This window comes from Trichosurus vulpecula, chromosome 2 (genome assembly GCF_011100635.1).
Source record: "Trichosurus vulpecula isolate mTriVul1 chromosome 2, mTriVul1.pri, whole genome shotgun sequence".
NCBI classification, from domain to species: Eukaryota; Metazoa; Chordata; class Mammalia; order Diprotodontia; family Phalangeridae; genus Trichosurus; species Trichosurus vulpecula.
In genome coordinates this window covers 157,763,214-157,782,876 of record NC_050574.1, presented here as the reverse complement: position 1 = coordinate 157,782,876, position 19,663 = coordinate 157,763,214, and the positions used below count along the sequence as shown (strand labels likewise).

Here is a 19,663-nt window from a genome sequence, read left to right as displayed (position 1 = left end):
TGAAATAGTATAGAGGATTAAGAGAAAAGGGTGCAGGACAGAGCTCTGGGGATATATATGGTTACTGGATATTACCTAGAGGAAGATTCAGCAAAAGAGACTGAGAAGGAGTCAGATAAGTAGGAGGAGAACCAAATCAGGAAAGAGTAGTGTCATAACAACCTATAGAGAAAAAGATATCAAGTAGAAAAGGGTGATCAACAGTCACAAAGGCTTAATCAGTGACAGAGATAAGGAAGGATGAGGATAGAGAAAAGGCCATTAGATTTGGCAAGTAAGAGATCATTAGTAACTTTGGAGAGAGCAGCTTTTGTTGAAGATGATATGGAAGTCAGTCCCCAGAGTTAATAGGAAAGAGTGAGAGAAAAGCAGTGGAAGCACATATTGTAGACGGCCTTCTCAAAGTATTTAACCACAAAAGAGAAACGAGAAATGGGATGATAATTGGTGGGGATCAATTGATCAAGGGAGGGTTTCTTGAGGACGGGCGTGGAAGGGTGGGTTTGAAAAATGGGCATATTTGCAGCCAGTAGAAAAGGAAGATAAGAAGGAATGGAGTGGGGGTTATAAAGGAAACAATATGCTGGAGAAAATGGGATGGAATGGGATCACTTGTCCATGTAGAAGGGTCTGCCTTAGCAAGGAGAAGGACCACTTGGCAAAGGTAATAGCAGAAGGCATCTGGGAGATGTGAGCTGAGGAAAGGAAAAGAGGAAGTTCTTGGTGAATGGTCTCCATTCATTCAGTGAAATATTAGGAAATATTCTTAGTTGAGAGCATGTAGAATAAACACATAAACATCATCTATTATCCAGAACCCATGCAAGCATACCTTCATGAAACTGGTGTAAAATACTGATGAACTTCTCCAAACAACCAAATTGTGCCATAATTTGCCACAGAACCTCATGACTGACAGCATCAAAGGCCTTGGTCAGACTGACAAATATTTTATACAGACCTCTGTTCTGCTCCTGGCATTTCTCCTGGAGTCGCTGGGCAGCAAATTCTATGTCAACCATTCCTTGACCCTTTTTGAAGCCACAGTGGCTCTAGGGTAGATGACCATCTTCCAAGTGAAGGATCAACTGAATAAGGAGAACTCCGGCAAGAATCTCACTGGCAATGACTAAGAGAGAGAGCTACTAGTGGTTGTCACAGGACAACCTATTCCCTTTTCCTTTATAGAGATGTACAATGGAGGCACTCTTGTTCTTCTGGGGAATAACTTCCTCTTGTCATATAACCCAGAAGATTTCAGTCAACTTCTGCCTGAGCAGCGGTACAACTAATGCAAAGGTATAGCGACAGGATCATAGAATCATCAATTTAGAGCTAGAAAGGACCTTACGAGGTTATTGTGTCTAGCCCCGCTCCACACACACTTTAAGGTGTGGAAACTGAGGCACAGAAAAAAAGGTGAAATGACTTATCCACAGTCACACCGTGTCTGAAAGTACAATTTGAATGCAAGTCTTTCTAATTCAAAGTTTAGCACTCCGTCTGCTAAGTTATGCTGCTTTAATGATAGAGTGACGTGTATGTCAAACAGAGGAAAGGCCAATTTGGCTGTGCAGGAATGGTAGTAATGTATAATGAGACTGGAAGGCTAGATGGGGGCCAGCTAATAAAGGGTTTTAAAAGAGAAACATAGTAGTTTATGTCTGATCCTAGAGGTATTAGGAAGCCAGTGAAGTTTCTTGAGTAGGGGAGATGCATGGACACATCTGCACTTGAAGAACATATTAGCAGCTGTTCGGAGGACAGACTGGAGTGAAGAGAGACTTGAGGCAGAGAGATCAATTAGGAAGCCACTGAAATAGTCCAGTTGAGAGGAAATGAGGGCCTAAACTAAGGTGGTGGCTGTGTGAGTGGACAGGAGTTAGATATGAGAGATACTGTTGATGAAGAAACAGCAATTGATTGGGTATGTGAGGAAAAGGAGAGTTGGAAGTCAAGGGTGACACCTGAAAAGGAAATCAATTAATACTGATTACTCTGATTTATTTTTAGTTTGATTATAGGATTAAACTCCTTTCTTTAGGAAAAGCTAGTCCTAACAGCTAAGCCAGACTAACATAGTTAGTCTCTTCAATCTGGGTTACCCATAGATTTAGTGAATAGTGATAAGACTATCATTTAGTAGCAAATAATTTAGAAGAATAAAATAATCATAAGATTATAAGGTTTTTTAAAAGGCTAATTTTCACTTTCTAGTAGAAAGGGGAGTTGACCAAAGGCTAAGTTCTCCTTTCTAGCAGATAATGGGGGTTGACCAAAGGTTCACTTCCTCTTTCCAGCAGGTATAAGTTAAGTAATCTAATCTCCTAAAATAAAGTTTCCCCTTCTGACAGTTGGGAGGATGGGGGTTGACCACTAGTTTATAAACCACAAGTTCCGCTTTCCCAATCCCAGTTTCCTTTTTCTCCTGGATCCTCTGCAGCAAGTTCCCCTTTCTAGAAGCTGAGAAATCAGTAGATCTGGGGGGCCCTTAGAATACATTTGTGGTTTCAAAATACAACAGAAGCAAAACAAAGACTTCTGGGGTAGAATTAAGAAAGTCTAACTTGAATTGTGTTCAAAACAAATTTTTGCATTTTTTTTATTCCCATTTTTTTGTTATAAAAATCAGCTCTGTAAATCACTTGGAGTCTCTGACTCTGGAGGAGTCAGGTGACCTGATTTGACGTGCAAATGTTGGCTTTGCAAATTAAATCATAGATGGCTCAGCGACTTTGTCCTCAGTTTCCTTTTTTTTATTTCAGATAATTAATTTTAACACACCAAGATAACAAACCTGACAGACTGGAAGAATGGTGGTGCCTTTGATTAAAATCATGTTTATTCTATAGAGGGAGAATAGGAGAGAGATAGTGACTTCTGTTTTATCCATTTTGAATCTGAGATATGTCCAGAGGATTTAATTTGAAATGTCTAATAGGCAGGTGGTGATGTGGAAATGGAGCTGAGGAGAGAACACACACACACACACACACATATCTGGGAGTCATCTGAATCATAATTAAACTCATAGGAGCCAATAAGGAATACCAAAAAAGAATACAGAGAAGGAGAGAAGATGATCCAAGAGAAGAGTCTTGGGGTACATAGCAACAGTGGGAGGGTAGGATATGCATGACAAACCAAGCAAAGAAGACTTAGAAGGAGTGATCAGGGAGGTATAAAAGGAACCAAGAGAAAACAGTTCAGAAAAAGCCAAAGAGGTGAAAGTTATCTAGGAGAGGATAGTCAATAGTAACAAATACAACAAAGAAGTCAAGAAGGATGTGGAGAAAAGGGCATAAGATTTGGCAATTAAGATATCAAAAAGCAATCACTTAGATCAGGGCTGTCCAATCTTAGGTTTTTATGGAAACAATAACAATATATTTTGATTTGCCATTTTAGTGAGAGCTCTGCAGTAGCTTGGGCTTCGTTTACTAAAACATTTATGTAAATTTCTATGCTTGTAGGTGGGCCCCATAAATCGCATTTCAGGGCGGCTGCATTGTGGACAGACCTGACTTAGATGATGCAGTAAGAAGCCAGATTACAGGTGTGAGATGAAAAGAAGTGGAGGAAACAAGTACTGATATTTTGGGTAAGTGTTTGGCTAAGAGAGGTAATGGGATACTAGCATCTACTGCAGGTTTTTTGTTTTTCTTTTTTAAAGTTCAGAGAAATCTGTAAATGTTTTAAGGAAGTAGGAAAAGAACCAGTAGATAGGGAGAAAGTGAAGATCGTGGGGGTGCTTTGATTGAGGAGGCAACCCAAAGTAGAAGACAAAAGAGGACAGTAGAGAAGCTGGCTTTGGGAAGGAGATGGGCCACAATTTTTCAGAGAATAGAGGAAAAGAGTAGAGAATAATATATGAAGACAAAGGCCTTGGAGATAATTAGGAGAAAGGAAGGAACTCATAGCAAATGGCCTTAATTTTCTCTCTTTAGTAAAAGATAGGATTATCTTATCAGCTAGGTGGGGCAGTGGATTGAGTGCTGGGCCTAGAATCAAGAAGACTCATACTCCGGAATTCAAATCTGGCCTCAGAGACTTAATAACTGTAACCCCAGGCAAGTCACTTAACTCTATTTGCCTTAGTTTCCTCATCTACAAAATGAGCTGGAGAAGAAAATGGCAAATCACTTCAGTATCTTTGCTGAGAAAACCCCAAATGGGGTCATGAAGAGTTGGACAGGATGGAAACAACAACAGATTATCAAGAAAGGGTAGAAGGAATGAATGACAGGTGTGGGAGGCTCAAGAAGAGTAGAGGTTTGGAATAGCTTTTGTAGGGAGCGATACAGGGAATAGTTTAAGGAGAACAAGAATAGTCTTGTTTTAATAAGGACCCTGTTCAGATTAGATTACATAAATCTGTAGGGAACCCAGTAGAACACAGGTAGGTAAAAGTCAAATTCAGGGTATGACAATCTCTATGTGTGGCTAAGGTGGAATGAAGAAGTGGCATGCTGAAGGGTTTGAAGAAGCATCGCTGTGAATGCTGACGTTCTCTATGAGGAGACTATGTGTAAAGTACTAAACTCCTTAAGAAGGGGAGGGAGGAAGGGAATGCTATTTAAGAATGACCAGGGACCTGGAGTAGACCATCATGATCTGTATGTGGTAAAAGAGGAAACTTCAAAGAAGGAGAGGATGCTAAGTGATGGAGGCAAAGGAAGGGCCTGGAAGTGGCAATAGTAAGGAATGTCCCATTTCTCTTTCCAGGATCAGTGTAATGAGAGGATAACAGAGAAGGCATGACCCATATGTGAAAGAAAGGCAGGAGATGCCAGGAAAAAAGAGAGTTTATTAATCAAGAAAGGATAACTATTACCGAGCATAAGGAAAATCACAGAAATTAAAACTTTTAGCAACAATGATTTTTTAAAAAATAATCGTACAGTTCAATTAATTTGTAAAAAAAAAAGTTAGAAAAAAGACCAGGTTAATGACTTAAATTATGGCATGTAAAGAACAGTAAGTACAAAGAATTGAAAAATTCAAAGAAATGTGGGACTCATGTGAAATAATGCAGAGTGAAAAAAGAGATCCAAAAAATATACACATAAATTACATCTAAATATAAAAGGACAACATTAAACTGAAACAAAACTACTGTGGGTTGGCTACGATGGACTCAGTACAAACTTGTCAAAGTTAAAGCATACCTTTCTTTTCTTTTAACAAACAGTAAATTATGGAAGTGTAAGTCAAATTCACTTTTTTATGCTATTTTGCTAAAATGTTTCCAGGATGTATGTTTTGATCATTTTTTGTGGGCTTTGTAGGTTTATCTGATGTGGCAAAATGAAATTTATCAATTAAAATGGTACAAATTTACAACTGATTTTAAGATATTTCAATCACCTTCCTAAAATAAATGTAACTGCTATAATTTGCTCAATCATTAATCCTATTTAAATAATTCTCCAAATCAGTTTAAAAATATAAAAAGAAAAAAAGACTAAGTAAAATACAAAGAAAGGCCTTTAAAATACTATACTTACGAAATGCCATCTTGGCCATCAATTTGGTAATGTTTCTGAACAGGCAATAGCTCATGTTCATGCTCCTCATCAGATGTACCATCTAAATTTTGTTCATCTATCAAAGGCTTCATTACTTCCATATCTATGAAACAAAAACAAAGTATTTTAGCAATAGAATGAACATTTGTGAGCTTTGTGTGAACATTAGGAAACCTAAATTCTAATTCTATTCCTTTTAGTAATTTTCCAAATTGCTCGGGTCAAATGAAACTTAAAAAAAACAAAAAAAAAAAACCTAGAAACCAGTTTATTTAAATTAAAGGATACATTTCATCAAGAAATATCATGCCCCAAAATAGAATGTGACATGTGCCATCAGTTGCAACCATTTTAAAAATAGTTTTGCTTGCCTCTTGTAGGGAACATACTTTGGGGTAGAAAGGGGTAGAATTTGTTAGAATGACTCTATTGGGTTAAAAGTAATTAACAAAATCTTAAAATAAGTAGAAGAATGGGGTTAGTCAAGTAAATCAAGTCATCCACCCTACTTAAAGCAAATGATCAGATGCCCTGATACCTTAGTGAGATGAAAATCTCAACCAAATAACCAACCAATCAAAAACTAGTAATGTTCACAGGAAGAGCATACAGATTTGCTAAGGAAAGGTGCTCATGCCTTGTGAATGGTCTAAGAATTTGAAGACCAGTTCAGAACCCAAGTTATTCTAGCATCTGGTGGAGATAGAGATTCCATGAGTGGAAAATGTGGAGATAGCGTTGCAGGTAACTCTCCACCCCCACACTGCCACCCCAACTCATTTGGGGGGGAAAAGAGTATCATTGTCTTGCCTTAATCTCCTTTCCCTTCCCCAGTGAAAGAAGGAGCACCTCATGAACTTCAGAGTTCTAGAGATCTAGAGGTCTAGAGGTCTTCCCATCTTCCCATCCACATACTAGAAGCACTGACAGTTATACCTTCATGAGGAGCAAAACATAAGATGAATGCGGATTCATATCTCCACAAAGAATACAGCAAAGAAGTTACATCACCCTAAGGAACTTATTGAACACCTCATAAAGGGCAGAAAAGAACTCCCAGCAACCAAGAGTTGTGGTTTATTCCTTTTATTCCTTTACTACACATGTTCTCTAAGCCTGAGCTCATTTTCCTCTTGTTTCTTTATGTACTAGTAATACAGTATGGCAGGGGTGGGGGTTATTTTGTACCAACTGCTCTAACTGTACCACTTTAGTAAATACTTCTTTCTAAAAAATACTAAAGGCTAGCTGACTAAATTGATTCTTTTTCTCCCCTTTTTTTCTTTTCTTTTTTCATATTTAATAGTATTTTTTTCCAATCACATATAAAGCTAGTTTTTAACATTCATTTTTGTAAGATTTTGAGCTCCAAATTCTTCCCTCCTTTCCTTCCTTCCCTCTCCCATCCCAAAGACAGCAATCTGATATAGATTACATAGGTACAATCATTTTAAACATATTTTCACATTAATTATGTTGTGAAAGGAGAATCAGAACAAAAGGGAAAAACCATGAGAAGAAAAAAACAAACAAAAAGTGAAAATAGTGTGCTTCGATCTGCATTCAGACTCCGTAGTTCTTTCTCTGGATGTAGATAGCATTTTCCATCACGAGACTTTTGGAATTGTCTAAGATCATCATATTGCTGAGAAGAGCTAAGCCTATCATAGTTGATCATTGCACAAGTTTGCTGTTACTGTGTACAATGTTCTCCTGGTTCTGCTCATTTCACTCAGCATCAGTTCAAATAAGTCTTTCTAGGTTTTTCTGAAATCCACCTGTGCTCATAATTTCTTAAAGAAAAATAGTATTCCATTACATTCATGTACCACAACTTCTTCAGCCATTCCCCGACTGATGGGCATCCCCACAATTTCCAATTCTTTGCCACCACAAAAAGAACTGATATAAATATTTTTATACATATGGGCCCTTTTCCCTTTTTTTATGATCTCTTTAGGATACAGAGTTAGTGGTGGTAGATTAAATTGATTCTTAATAATTATGGTGGGAAGTGCACTGGTAGGAGTTTGTAAACTAGAGTATTAGAAAGACATTTCCAACCCCTCAGGAGTATTCCTGAAATCCCAAGGAGATATAGCAGCCAAGTTCTGGGGATCCAATTTAACAATGGGAGTAGGAATTTGGATTAGAACCTGAGAGCATAAGCTACAGACGTAAGCAAAATAATTTGCTGTTTTGACACTGGGCAATGTATTTTACCTCTCTTTGTCTGGTTTTATCACATTTTAAACAGGATTAATTAGGGTGTATTTATGCATGGGCTTTCATGTTAATTTGCCTGGAACTAGGCTTCCACACTATTTCCAAGGCAGCTCTTTACCACACTGCCTATACTCCAATCTTCAACAGTCTTGGGCTCTCATGCCTGTGTCTTTTAGCTCTCTTAAGTGAACTTTCACCTTAGCTTGCTGCCACACATCACACAAGAATTGTTTATTTTATTGCATTAAAATCCCATAAATACTCTCTGATTGTTTATTAATTGAACAGGAAACCTAAAGAATCATCACACAAAAATCAGACAGGAGGACCCCAAAGCAATAGAAGCATGAATGTCAAACCTACATCTAAGGAAAGTATATATGAATTTTCATAAATTAAACTTTTGGAGGTTTTCTTGTATCTAGTGTGCTGTCTATTGTACTCTCCTCAAACATATAGCACAACCAATTGTAAATAAATAAGCATTCTAAAAAATTTGTGTGTATATACACATACACACACACATACACAGAGGTATGTATATATATCCTTCACTGCTCCAGGTAATATTCCACTAATGTAGACTTTGGGAAAGTGGGAGTGGAGGGGGTAGAGGAATAAAAAGCCAGTTTTAAAAGGGCCTATGGTAGTAAAAATTTTCAATTTGACCCCGAACAACAGTAGTCCAGAGCCTAGGAGATGGAGAATATAGTTCTAAAGAATGTGACATTCAATATTAGGCTTTTTAAAAAGTTTTAACTAATCTTTTTCAAATAATTTCTATTTTGATTAATAAATCCTCTCATGGAAAAGTACAAAGGAAAAGTTTAATCTAAATATGAATTATCACAAATCAGTGAGGCTTTTCTAAAAAACAAATTCTTTTCCTTTTCCTTTTTGGGTCATTTTTCTGTGACCCCTTTCCAAGTCCTCCACACACCTAATACATATGAAAGGAGAGATAAAAGGTGAATAGAAGGAAGAAAAATGTTGATGTAATGAACTATCTCGCCATTCTTAGTGCCATATTTGCATTGTATGATATAACTGAACTCCCATCCCCCACAACACAGCATTCCTTTTTGGGTACACTCAAAATAATTTGTTTCTTCACTTAGAGATTAATAATATTAACAACAATCATAAGTATTATCTTCAGGTAATATAAATGATAATACTTAATCAGGCAATCAATCAACCAACAAGTATTCATTAAATGCCTACTATATGCCAAGCAATGTGCTAGGGATTAGTACTAGGGATACAAGTATAAAGAATGCAACAATCCTTACTCCCAAAGAACTTACATGATAATGTACAAAACAATGAGGACATATTAAAATATATACAACAGAAATATAAAGTAAATAAATTCAAAGTAAATATGAGGTAGCTTGGGAGTGAGGGCACTAGCAACAGTGCGAATCAGGAAAGGCTTCATGTAGAATGTGGCTCTTGGCTCCACCTTAAAGGAAGAGAGAAACTCTATGTACAAGAGGTAATGTAGTGCGTTCCAGCCATGAAGGACAAAGTATAACGATATGGAGATAGGAGATAGAATTTAGTAAGTGAGGAACAGAGAGCCCAGTTTAACTGGAGTGCAGAATGCTGGAGAGAAAAGTAATGTAGAATGAGTTGGCAAGAGGTTGGGCCCAGGTTGTGAAGAGCTCTAAAAGCTAAACAGAAAAGTTTATACTTGATCCCTAGAGGCAACAGAAAGTCAGTGGGGGGTAGACAAAGTAGATGAGTCACACCATTAGCTCTGTGTTTAAGGAGAATTACTTTGGCAGCAATATATAGAGTGGAATGGAGTTGTAAGAGACTTGAAGCAGGGAAGCTGTTGCAATAATCTAGGTGAGAGGTGATAAGGGCCTGAATTGAAGTGACAGCTATATGAGTAGAGAGAAAGTGTACAATGTTGTGAAGATAGAAACAGCAAGATCTTCAAATAATCAGATGTGAGGGAAAGTAAGAAGTTAAGGATAATGCTGACATCATAGAACTTGGAAACTGTAAGGATACCGGTACTTTCAACAGAAATAAGGAAGTTTGGAAGAGGAAAGGGTTTGTGAAGAAAGTTCAGTTTTAGACCAGCTGAGTTGAAGATGTCTATAGGACATCAAGTTTGAAATATCCAGTTGGAAATACACAACTGAAGCTCAGAAGGCAGACATTACATAAGACAAATGTGCATTTTTACATGAGTGTATATAAATGTATAACATATGTGTATGTACATTCATACATAATAAGATAATTTTAGGGGGAAGAGGGCTCTAGCACCTAGAGGGAGTGTTGGGGTCCACTACCCCCAACACCCAACTTGTTGGGGTCTGTTCCTCCCCAACATCCAGGCCTTTGTCCAGCAAAGGACCTGATCTCGAGGACAATGAATGGAGCGGGAGCCAAAGGTGATCAGTAACTCCGTTTATTGTTTCAGCAAGCAGCATTTTTATATCTTTGGTTACGTAGGCATTAGGGCCGCCCTGGTTCCGCCTACTCTCTTCCCCTTCTCTTACCTCCTAACCCGAAGTTCCCTGCGGTCAGGCAGTCCAGACAAAGAACCGGAAGTTCCATGTGCTCTGGCAAGCCCAGGCAAAGAGCCGGAAGTGCCACGTTGGCAACAAAGGTGAGACCACCCCTCCTGTATCTGGGAGCCCTGAGTTTAATTCAGCAGGCCCTGGGCATGGAGGTCCGAGGAGGGCAGGGGTTGGCTCTAACTCGCCCGTTACAAGGGAGGATCTGGCAAGACTTACTCTAAAAAGTGTTATCTGAACATTGATTTGAAGGAAACAAGTGATTCTAAAAGATGAAGGTGAGGTTCAAGTGCATTCAATGCACAGGGGATAGTCAGGACAAAGGCATAAAGAAAGATGAAGTATATGTGTAAGACATAGCAAGAAAGCCAGTTTGGCTGGACTATAATGTGTAGGAAGAGAAATAATATAATAAGGTTAGAAAGGCAGGTTGGGGCCTGTTCATGAGGGTTGTTTAAAGTTCAAGAGAGTTTATATTTGATCCTAGAGGTTACAGAGAGCCATTGGAATGTATTAAGTATTTAACCTCTTTGGGTCTCCATTTCCTCATCCATAATAGGAGCTGGTTAAATTTATGATATCTCTAAGTTTCATAACAAATGAAGGCTTTTGTGATTCTCAGATTTTTTATGGAGCTAATTTGAAAAAAAAAAGTTGCTAGCAATAATGTCTTATACAAGCTTTTCAGAAAGCTGAATTTTTAGCAGCATTTACAACAGACATATATTCACTATTACAATGAAAGCATGAAAATACTCATCAGGATATTATTAGATTTCTTCATGTTGCCAATTACATCCTTAATTTAATGGTCGATATAACTAATGGATACCTCATCATAAGAAGCTCTTAATGTATCAAACATATGTTGAGACTGATATAAGAAATTGCTTATTCAAAAATTCCAAAGACTAACTGTCATTTTGATGAACTAACTACTATAAACCATTAGTTTAAATATGAGATGTAAATATAGCTTTGAGGAATTAAACTGTGACTCACATGGCCATAGATGACTTGATTAGACATGAGGCTATTGGAAGCCTAACTATGGAATTTATGATGTCTGGTCTAAATAACTCTAGAACTTGTGTTCATTTTACAATTGAGTTTTATTTCACATTTTCCCTTAATACATCCTACTTTCCAGGCTAACCTGGACTGTTCCCCAAATTCAATATACTGTTTCCCACTTCCATATATTTGAAAAGGCTGTCCCCCATTCCTGGAAGGCACCTCTTCCTCCTCATCTCTGCTTCTTATAACCTGTATTACCCTTCCTTCAAGGCCCAACTCAGGTGTGCCATCAGCTCTCTGAAACCATCCTTAAATGTAATCCCTCTAATGAAACTGTTTTCTAGAACCTAAAATTTTCTTAAGGGTATTTTGTATTTCTTTATTGTCCTTATACCCTACCTAGTATTATAATTACCTTTTATAAATATCAAGCTATCTTATCTTACTCCTCTCACCAGTAAATGATAAACTCTTAATGGGCAAGGGGCTGCCTATCCCAGAACCTTGCTAAATAAATATTTGTTTCCATTCTTAATTTATGCAGTTTGTTTCTGACAACTCCTCCAAAATGTCATGGTTACTGGAAATCTAATCTTTCTGCCTATGGGCACTGGGCACTATGTTCTGGAACATATCTAGTACACTGTATCCTCACAATGTAGATAGTCATCACCACCTAACATTCCAGAGAAGCCAGCAATCCTATCATTTGAAGCACACTGTCCTGTAGATCACATCGGCTAAAGAAATCATCTCATTAGGAACAAAGGTAAGTTTTTGTATATTTTTTAAAAATGTAGACACTAAAAGAGAAAATTATTCTTAATATTCTTTATAAGAAGGCTGAAAAGGCCTAAAACATTTAAAAAGATATGTAATATTAATACAATATTAATGCTGAAAGTCAGTAATGTAGTTTTTGTTGTTAATGGACACCCCCACAAAAGATATATATATATATATATATATATGCATGCATATATATGTATATAGCCATAGAAAGTCTTTAAGATGATCATCACAACTTCAATTCATGCTCAGAAAACTACTAAATGAAGTGCAGTTTTATTCAACTTGAGAATCATCCTACTGATTTCCTTTTTCCTACTTATTTTATTTTTTTCCTCCCAGGAATATTATTGAGGAAACAAAATTTATGTCACTCTAAAACACAGCTTCTAAGGCATATGACTTTGGATCAAAACAAGATTTGTATTCCTTAAATATTTTTAGCTTATTATTTGCAGAGATAATAATTCTTTTTGTGTAATTACCATGGGGAAAAAAATCAAATGATCCTATCCATCAAGATGAGAGAAAATGGCACAGTATATATAGGTACTTGAAAGTCTCAGTACAGTCTAAATAGTAAGTGAATAAAAAAGTATGAAAAATGCATTTCTTGATCTTTCTACTCATCATTAATGACTTAAAAGTATTTTATTCAGAACTTAAATACCAAATAAAATGGTTATTCTCATACACATAGCAGCAGAGAAAAGAACATTACAAATGAAATTCTAAATATCTATTATGTAGACCTTCCTTGCTTTTCCTTTAAGTTGGTGAGATAATTCTATTATATCAACCTTTTACTTTCATACACACTATCCTGCTTATTCATACTATTTTCTAGCCTTTCTTCTGCTCTCTTCTATGAATTTTCTAAAGATACCTCAATGAACCTTTGTCCTTTGTTTTCATCCTTTCTCCTTTCCTTTCCTCTTTCTCTTTTTCTATCTCTTTCTTTTCTTTTTTCTTTCTTTTTTTTTTTTGGCTACCCTATCCCTCTTGTTGTGCTTCTTCCACTTTCATTAGAAAAAAGAAAAACAAAACCCTTGTAATAAATTTACAAATTCGAGCAAAATAAATTCCCACATTGGAAGCATGTGGAAATTATGTTTGGCATCTTGAGTTCATCAACTGTCAAGAGATGGGTACTATGAGCATACTATCCATCTCAGTCCTCTGGAATCATTGTTAGTCATTGCACTGATCAAAGTTCTCAAATCTTCTAAATGTGCTTTTCTTTTTAATGTTGTTGACATTGGACAATTATTTTCCTGGTACTATTTACTTCATTTCATATGTATTGCTTCATAGAGGTCTCCCCAGGTTTTTCTGAAACAATTAATTTCATCATTTCTTATAGCACAATAATATTCCATTACATTTATATATCATAATTTGTTTAGCCATTCCTGATCAGGTTTGAATCAGTTTCCAGTTCTCTGCAAATTACAAAAAGAGATGCTATAAATAAGTTTTATACATTTGTACTAAAGGACCCATATAGGTTCTCTTCCTCTTTCTTTGATCTCTCTGGGGTATAAGTTAAATACTGGTATTACCAGGTCAAAAAGCAAGCACAATTTGGTTCCTTTAAGGGCATGGTTCTCAAATGTTTTTTCAGAATGGCAAGACCTATTCTGCCAACAATGTACATTTGTCATTTTCCTTTTCTTGTCTTCTTTGCCAATTTGGTAGGTGTAAAGCGGAACCTTACAGGTACTTTTATTTGTGTTTCACTCATTATTAATTATTAGAAGAATTTTTTCATGATTATTGAAAGCATTTGTCCCTTAGAACACTGCCTTTTCATATCTTTTGACCATTAGGGAATGGCTTTCATGCTTATAAAATTCAATAATCTTATATATTTTGAACATGAGTCCTTTATAAAAAAAACTGTAAAGATTTTTCCCAGTTTCTATATCTATCCTAATATTTGTTCTGTTTGCAGAAAACCTTTTAAATGTGATTAACAACAACTGTCAATTTCATCATCTGTGAATGTCTTTATCACTTGTCCAGTCATAACCTCTTCCCCTATGCATCGATCTGAAAGGTTAATTTCTTCCTTGACCTTCTAATTCGTTTACAATGTCACTCTTTATATCTATGTAATTTATCCCTTTAGAGCTTACTTTGGCATATGATATGACACGATGATCTAAGTTTAATTTCTGCCATATTGCTCTGTAGTTTTAAGCAATTTGGGGGGGGGGAGGGGAAGGAGGATCAAATAGTGAGTCCTTATTCCAGCAGATGGGGTGGTTTGGTTTCTTGAACACAGTACTATGGTGTTCCTACCTCCTCTTCTATATGTTGTGTAGTTGATTCCATTGATCGGTCTAGTTATTAACTAATATTTAATCATTTTGATGATTGCTATTTTACTGTATAGGCTGAGACCTGATACTGCTAACCCCCTTTCTTCCATATTTTTTCATCACTTCTCAATATCCTTCAACTTTTGCTCCTCCTGATGAATTTTATTATTGTTTTCTAGCTCTATAAAGTAATCCTTTGGTATTTTAACACTACGGCACTGAATAATTATTTTATGTGGTATTGTCATTTTAATCTTCCTAATATGTTACTGGAGGCTATTTACTATTATTTTGTTGAATATTTTTGATTCAGTGGCTCATTAGGGACACTGGTCTACAATTTTCTTTCTCTCTTCGTCTCTCTCTGGTTTTGGTATCAAGAATTTATTTATTCATTTCATAGAAACAGTTTGGAAGAACCCCTTTTCTTATTTTTATAGCTGATGTTTTATTGGAATTGTCCTCGGAATGCTAGATAGAATTCACTTTCAAATCTACATGGTCCTGGGGATTTTTTTTTGAGAGTTCATTTACAACTTGTTCAATTTCTTTTTCTGATACTGAGTTATTTAATTTATTTCTTCTTTTGTTAATCTGGGTATTTGAACCTTGGTAAGCCTTCAGCAATTTCTTCTAAGTTATCAGCCTTGTCAGCATATAACTAAGCAAAATATTTTCTAATAGTTTTATTTCATTTTCAAGTATTTTGAAAGCTTTTTTAATTTTTAAAGGAACAATATAGTTTTCTTCTTTTTAAAATCAGAGTAGCTATTTTATTTGGCTTTTTTAAAAAAATAGCTAGCTCCTAGTTTTATTCATCAGATCTTTTTTTGTTTTCAAGTTTCCTAATCTCTCCTTTGACATTCAAAATTTCTAATTTGGTGTTTAGTTGGGGAAGTCATTTTTGATTTTTTAGGTTTTTTTTTCCTTATTGAATGCTTAATCACTATTTTGTCTTCTTGATTTGGGTTTTTTTATGTTATCTCATTGTGATTTCCTTTAATGAAATTTCCTATTATTTCTATGATTTGTTCTTTGACCAATCAATTATTCAATATTAAGTTATTTAGTCTCCAATTAATTTTTAAGTCTTCAGATGTCTTTTATTTGATATAGTCTTATTTTACTGTGGTCAATAAAGGATGTTAAATATTTTTGTTTTTATTTTTTAATTTGTTATTGAGGCTTTTATGTTTCAATACAGTCAATTTTGGCAAACTTGTCATATAAAGTTAGGTAATACGTAAACTCTTTTCTGTTCCCATTCAGGAATTACTAGAGATCCAGAGATCTATTGTCTCTAATTTTCCTGAAAGTCTACTCAGATCTTTAACTTATTTAATTTTTATCATTTTCTTAGATCTGTTCAAGTCTGAAGGGAGTACATTGAGATCTCATCGTATTATCATTTTACCCCTTCTCCTTGCAGTTCAATTAATTTTTCCTCTAAGTATTCAGATGCTATACTGTTCACTGTTATACACACCCACCCCCCCATATACACATATACATACATACCATATATATGTGTGTGTATGTATCTATATATACACACACATATGTACAAATACATGTGTGTGATTATTTGGACATTCATATTTATGTGATTCAATGTGAGGAAAGTGGAAAAGGAAAAATAAAGTACTAACAGATTCTATAAATCACAAGTGTTAGGAAAACTATTTAATACCTTCCTATTCTTTGAAAATCTGGGAGTGTGGACAAAGGGAGAAAAAATATACAAGAGAATAGGATGGAGGAAAATATACAATTAAAAATCAGTCTCATAATTGTCCAGTCCAGGTCAAAGTGAGATTCCCCACATCCCTTCCTCTATGTTTGTATTTCACATAGCCTACTATGTGAAATTTCCCTTTCCTTCCTTCTCCTTTTCTTCCAAGTTAAATATACTATTCATCCAATTTCCTTCTTTTCCTAAGACTATCAAATAGAACAAAACCACCCTTGGGTACTTTATGAACCTTAAACATATTAAGGCTCTAAGGTGAACTTGTCTTTCTGCTCCTTTCAGCATAAAAACAATTTCATCCTCACACAATCTCTTACAATTGATCATATATGTGTACCTTTCTATGTTTCTCTTATCTTTTTTGTTTCCATTTTAAAGTAATAATCAGTTCTACAAATCCTCTATTTCATTAAAAGTCCTTTTCTTCCTTTCAGAATTTTACTTAATTTTGCTAGATAGGTTATTCTTAGTTATAGGCTTTTATCATTTGCCTTTTGAGTATTATACTCCAAGCTCTCTTCTCCTAGGATATGTTAGGCATCAAGTCTTGTGTATCTCGTCTATGGTTTCTTGGGGCTTGAACTCTTTCTTTCTGGTTGCTTACAGTATTTTTTTTCTTTTATGTGGAACCTCTGGATTTTGACTATGATGTTTCCTGGGAGTTCTCATTTTGGGGTTTCTTTCAGGATATGGCAATCATTTTATTTTCATTTTTCTTGCTACTTCTAAGAGGTCTGGGCAGTTTTTATTTGTTAATGGTTCTTAAGATTATTTCTCCTTGATCTTTCTTTATGTCTTGCATTTTCTTCTCTTTTTTCTTCAATATTTTGGTTTTTATGTTTTATTGTCCCAAGGCATCGTTGTTTTCTGTTTGGCCTTAATTTTCAGGGAGTTCAATTCTTGGATCTCGTATAATACTTAGTGTCCTAAAATTAATTCTCCTTGACATTCTTTCCTCCTTAGCTATTTTAATTTTATCTCAGTTCTTCAAGGTATTCTTTTAGTCCTTGTGACCAAGGCATTCTTTTCTCAAGCTTCTGTCTATGGCGCTTCTTCACTGTATTTGGAGTTTTCTTCTATGCTATTTCTTCGCTGTATTTGGAGTTTTCTTCTGTGCACCCTACCTCCAGCCTCAATTTCTAGATCAGGGGCTTGGGCTTGGATCAAAATGTATACCTGTACTCAAGAGTGTAGGTAGGCCCTACATGATCTTAAGTTTGGTGGCCATGAGTAAGCCCTGCCTTCTGCAAGAATTATCTGAAGTTGTCTTCTACTGTGTTTTGGGCCCAGAATACTTGGATGCTTATGTAGTTCTGTCTCCTGCAGGGGATGGGTCACCTTCAACACACTTCTGGCCCTAGCTTGTCTCTGCTTTGTGCTTCAGCATGATTCCGGCAGTTTTTTTGTGTAGTCCTTGACTGAATGGGGAGCTTGTAACCAATTCATCTGGTTCTCTTTATTATTGTTCCTTCCGGTATATTTTCGATTTTGCAGGGGACCTGGCCTCTTCTAGGCCATCTTGCCACAGTTGCTATTACTAATAATATTTTAATAATATTACTAATAATATTTTAATGATCAAAACCATTTTATTCATATCATAAATGAGAGGTGCCTAGATACTTCAATAGTTCAAAATTTCCTTTTTTTTTGTTTTAGTATTCCATCCCCAGATACTTCTTGAATTTCCTCAACACTTAGTTTTCACATGTTTCCATGCCCAGAAATTTCATTTCCTAGTGATCAACCTCTAGTGATAAGCCTCTTAGAAGTCAGTTAGGCAAATTCCCAAATGACAAACACATACTCCATGACTAAGCTCATACTTGAAGATTTTGTAGATGGGTAAGATCTGTGAAAGCTTTTACTCCTCTATACAGCCTAAAGGAACCTTGGGTCACTTTGACACAATAAGGAATTAGAGTAGCACTTAATAGAAATTTACAAGTGTAAGACAAATAGAATATTTATCCCCTAAATACTGGAACATACCCTGCTACTTCTATGAGAGCAGCTGGGGGGAGGGGGAGAGGAAATCTTGGAGATTCTAGAGAACCTGAAAGTTTAGAAATGGTAATAAAAGCTATCAACAGGACTGGATCTGGACAAACTCAGGCCCCAAATTATCTTCCCCCATCTCCATTGTAACAGAATTTTTTTCCCTTTATTTAGCCGCAAAGTCTGAAATTTCATCAACTGAAAGTTCATTTGTATTAATAAGCATCTTCATCTAAAAACAAGGATTTCCAGGAGAGTTAGAAGATTATAAGTCATTACACATTTCTAGAAAATGCAAATTAACTGAATCATATTGTCTTCCCATTAACACCTTCCTGAGATGAACTTCACTAAGGAAATGAGTGTTTTGATATACTTAGGAAAGGAGAAGGAAATGCATCCTTCCGCTTACACCATATGGCCCTCTCTTCAACAACTGTAGAGGTTAAAGAGGTATTGAGGAGCCAACATACTTTTGCAAGAACGCTAGACTCATAATCAGGAGATCCGGATTCATATTCCACCTGTATGTGGCCACAAGGAAGACCTTAAGAGTCTCTCAGAGCACGTTTTTCTATCTGTAAAATAAGAATATTTGCATTTAAACTTCTTGCCTTAAAAAGTTGTGAATGAAGTACTTTTTAATCTTTAAGGTGTTAAATAAATGTGGATTTTTTTATTATAACTACAATTTTTAAAAAGTAAAATATTCTTTCTTCTCTTCCGCTGTATTAATATTCAATTAATTAATTATTAATTAATTCTGGACAATAAAATGTCCAGATCACAGAATCTCAGAATTGCAAGAGACTTAGGGGTCATCTAGGCCAAACCATGTCTGAGTAGAAATGTCCTCTAAAATATCCAACAAGTAGTTGCCTTCACTCACTAAGAACTTGTCTCCTTCAGCTGGCCCAGACCTACTTCAAAAAGCAGATATGTATATCCCACCCAGCAAGGTGGCTTATCTATGATTGTTGCTGTTAATACCAATGCTTTCTATTTTTTCTATGCTTTAAGCAAAACTTCAAGGTGACTTTTTTGGAAATTCTATACTGTCACAGGGACAAAATTTGAGGCTCTGTCAAAGGTGCTTCAAAAACACTGACTTAAGGGAATAATGCATACTTCTAGTGATAATAAATTCAGTATCTCCTCTAGCATAACTATTTTACTTTTCACAACACTTGTAATTATTAGGTAGATTTTAGGTCTATTCAAATGTCTCATCTTGACAAAGAGGTAACACAGTGGAGCTCAAAATCTGGAAAAGACCACCATGCTGGAAAGGCTCCAAGTACCTGTCTTCTGACAACCAGAATAAATAAGAAGGGCTCATCACTATGATGATTAAAGGCTGATGAATCTGTAAGTCATAACAACTCATAACTATATATATGTGCTAAGGCAATGAAGGGCTGCAATCTGTGTTGGGTGAGGAACTACCCACTCTGATGATATTATAATTTCTTCAAATATTAAAGTAATTATTAG

The 19,663-nt window shown here is 35.8% G+C and overlaps 1 protein-coding gene across 1 annotated transcript in view; it reads right to left on the bottom strand.

Moving 5' to 3' along the window:
* Positions 1-19,663, bottom strand: part of SLC36A4 (solute carrier family 36 member 4) — a 79,119-nt gene that overhangs the window by 50,306 nt on the left and 9,150 nt on the right. The window contains exon 2 of the mRNA XM_036745039.1: positions 5,508-5,631. Coding sequence (XP_036600934.1) covers positions 5,508-5,631 — 124 coding nt within the window. The remainder of the gene's footprint in view (positions 1-5,507; positions 5,632-19,663) is intronic.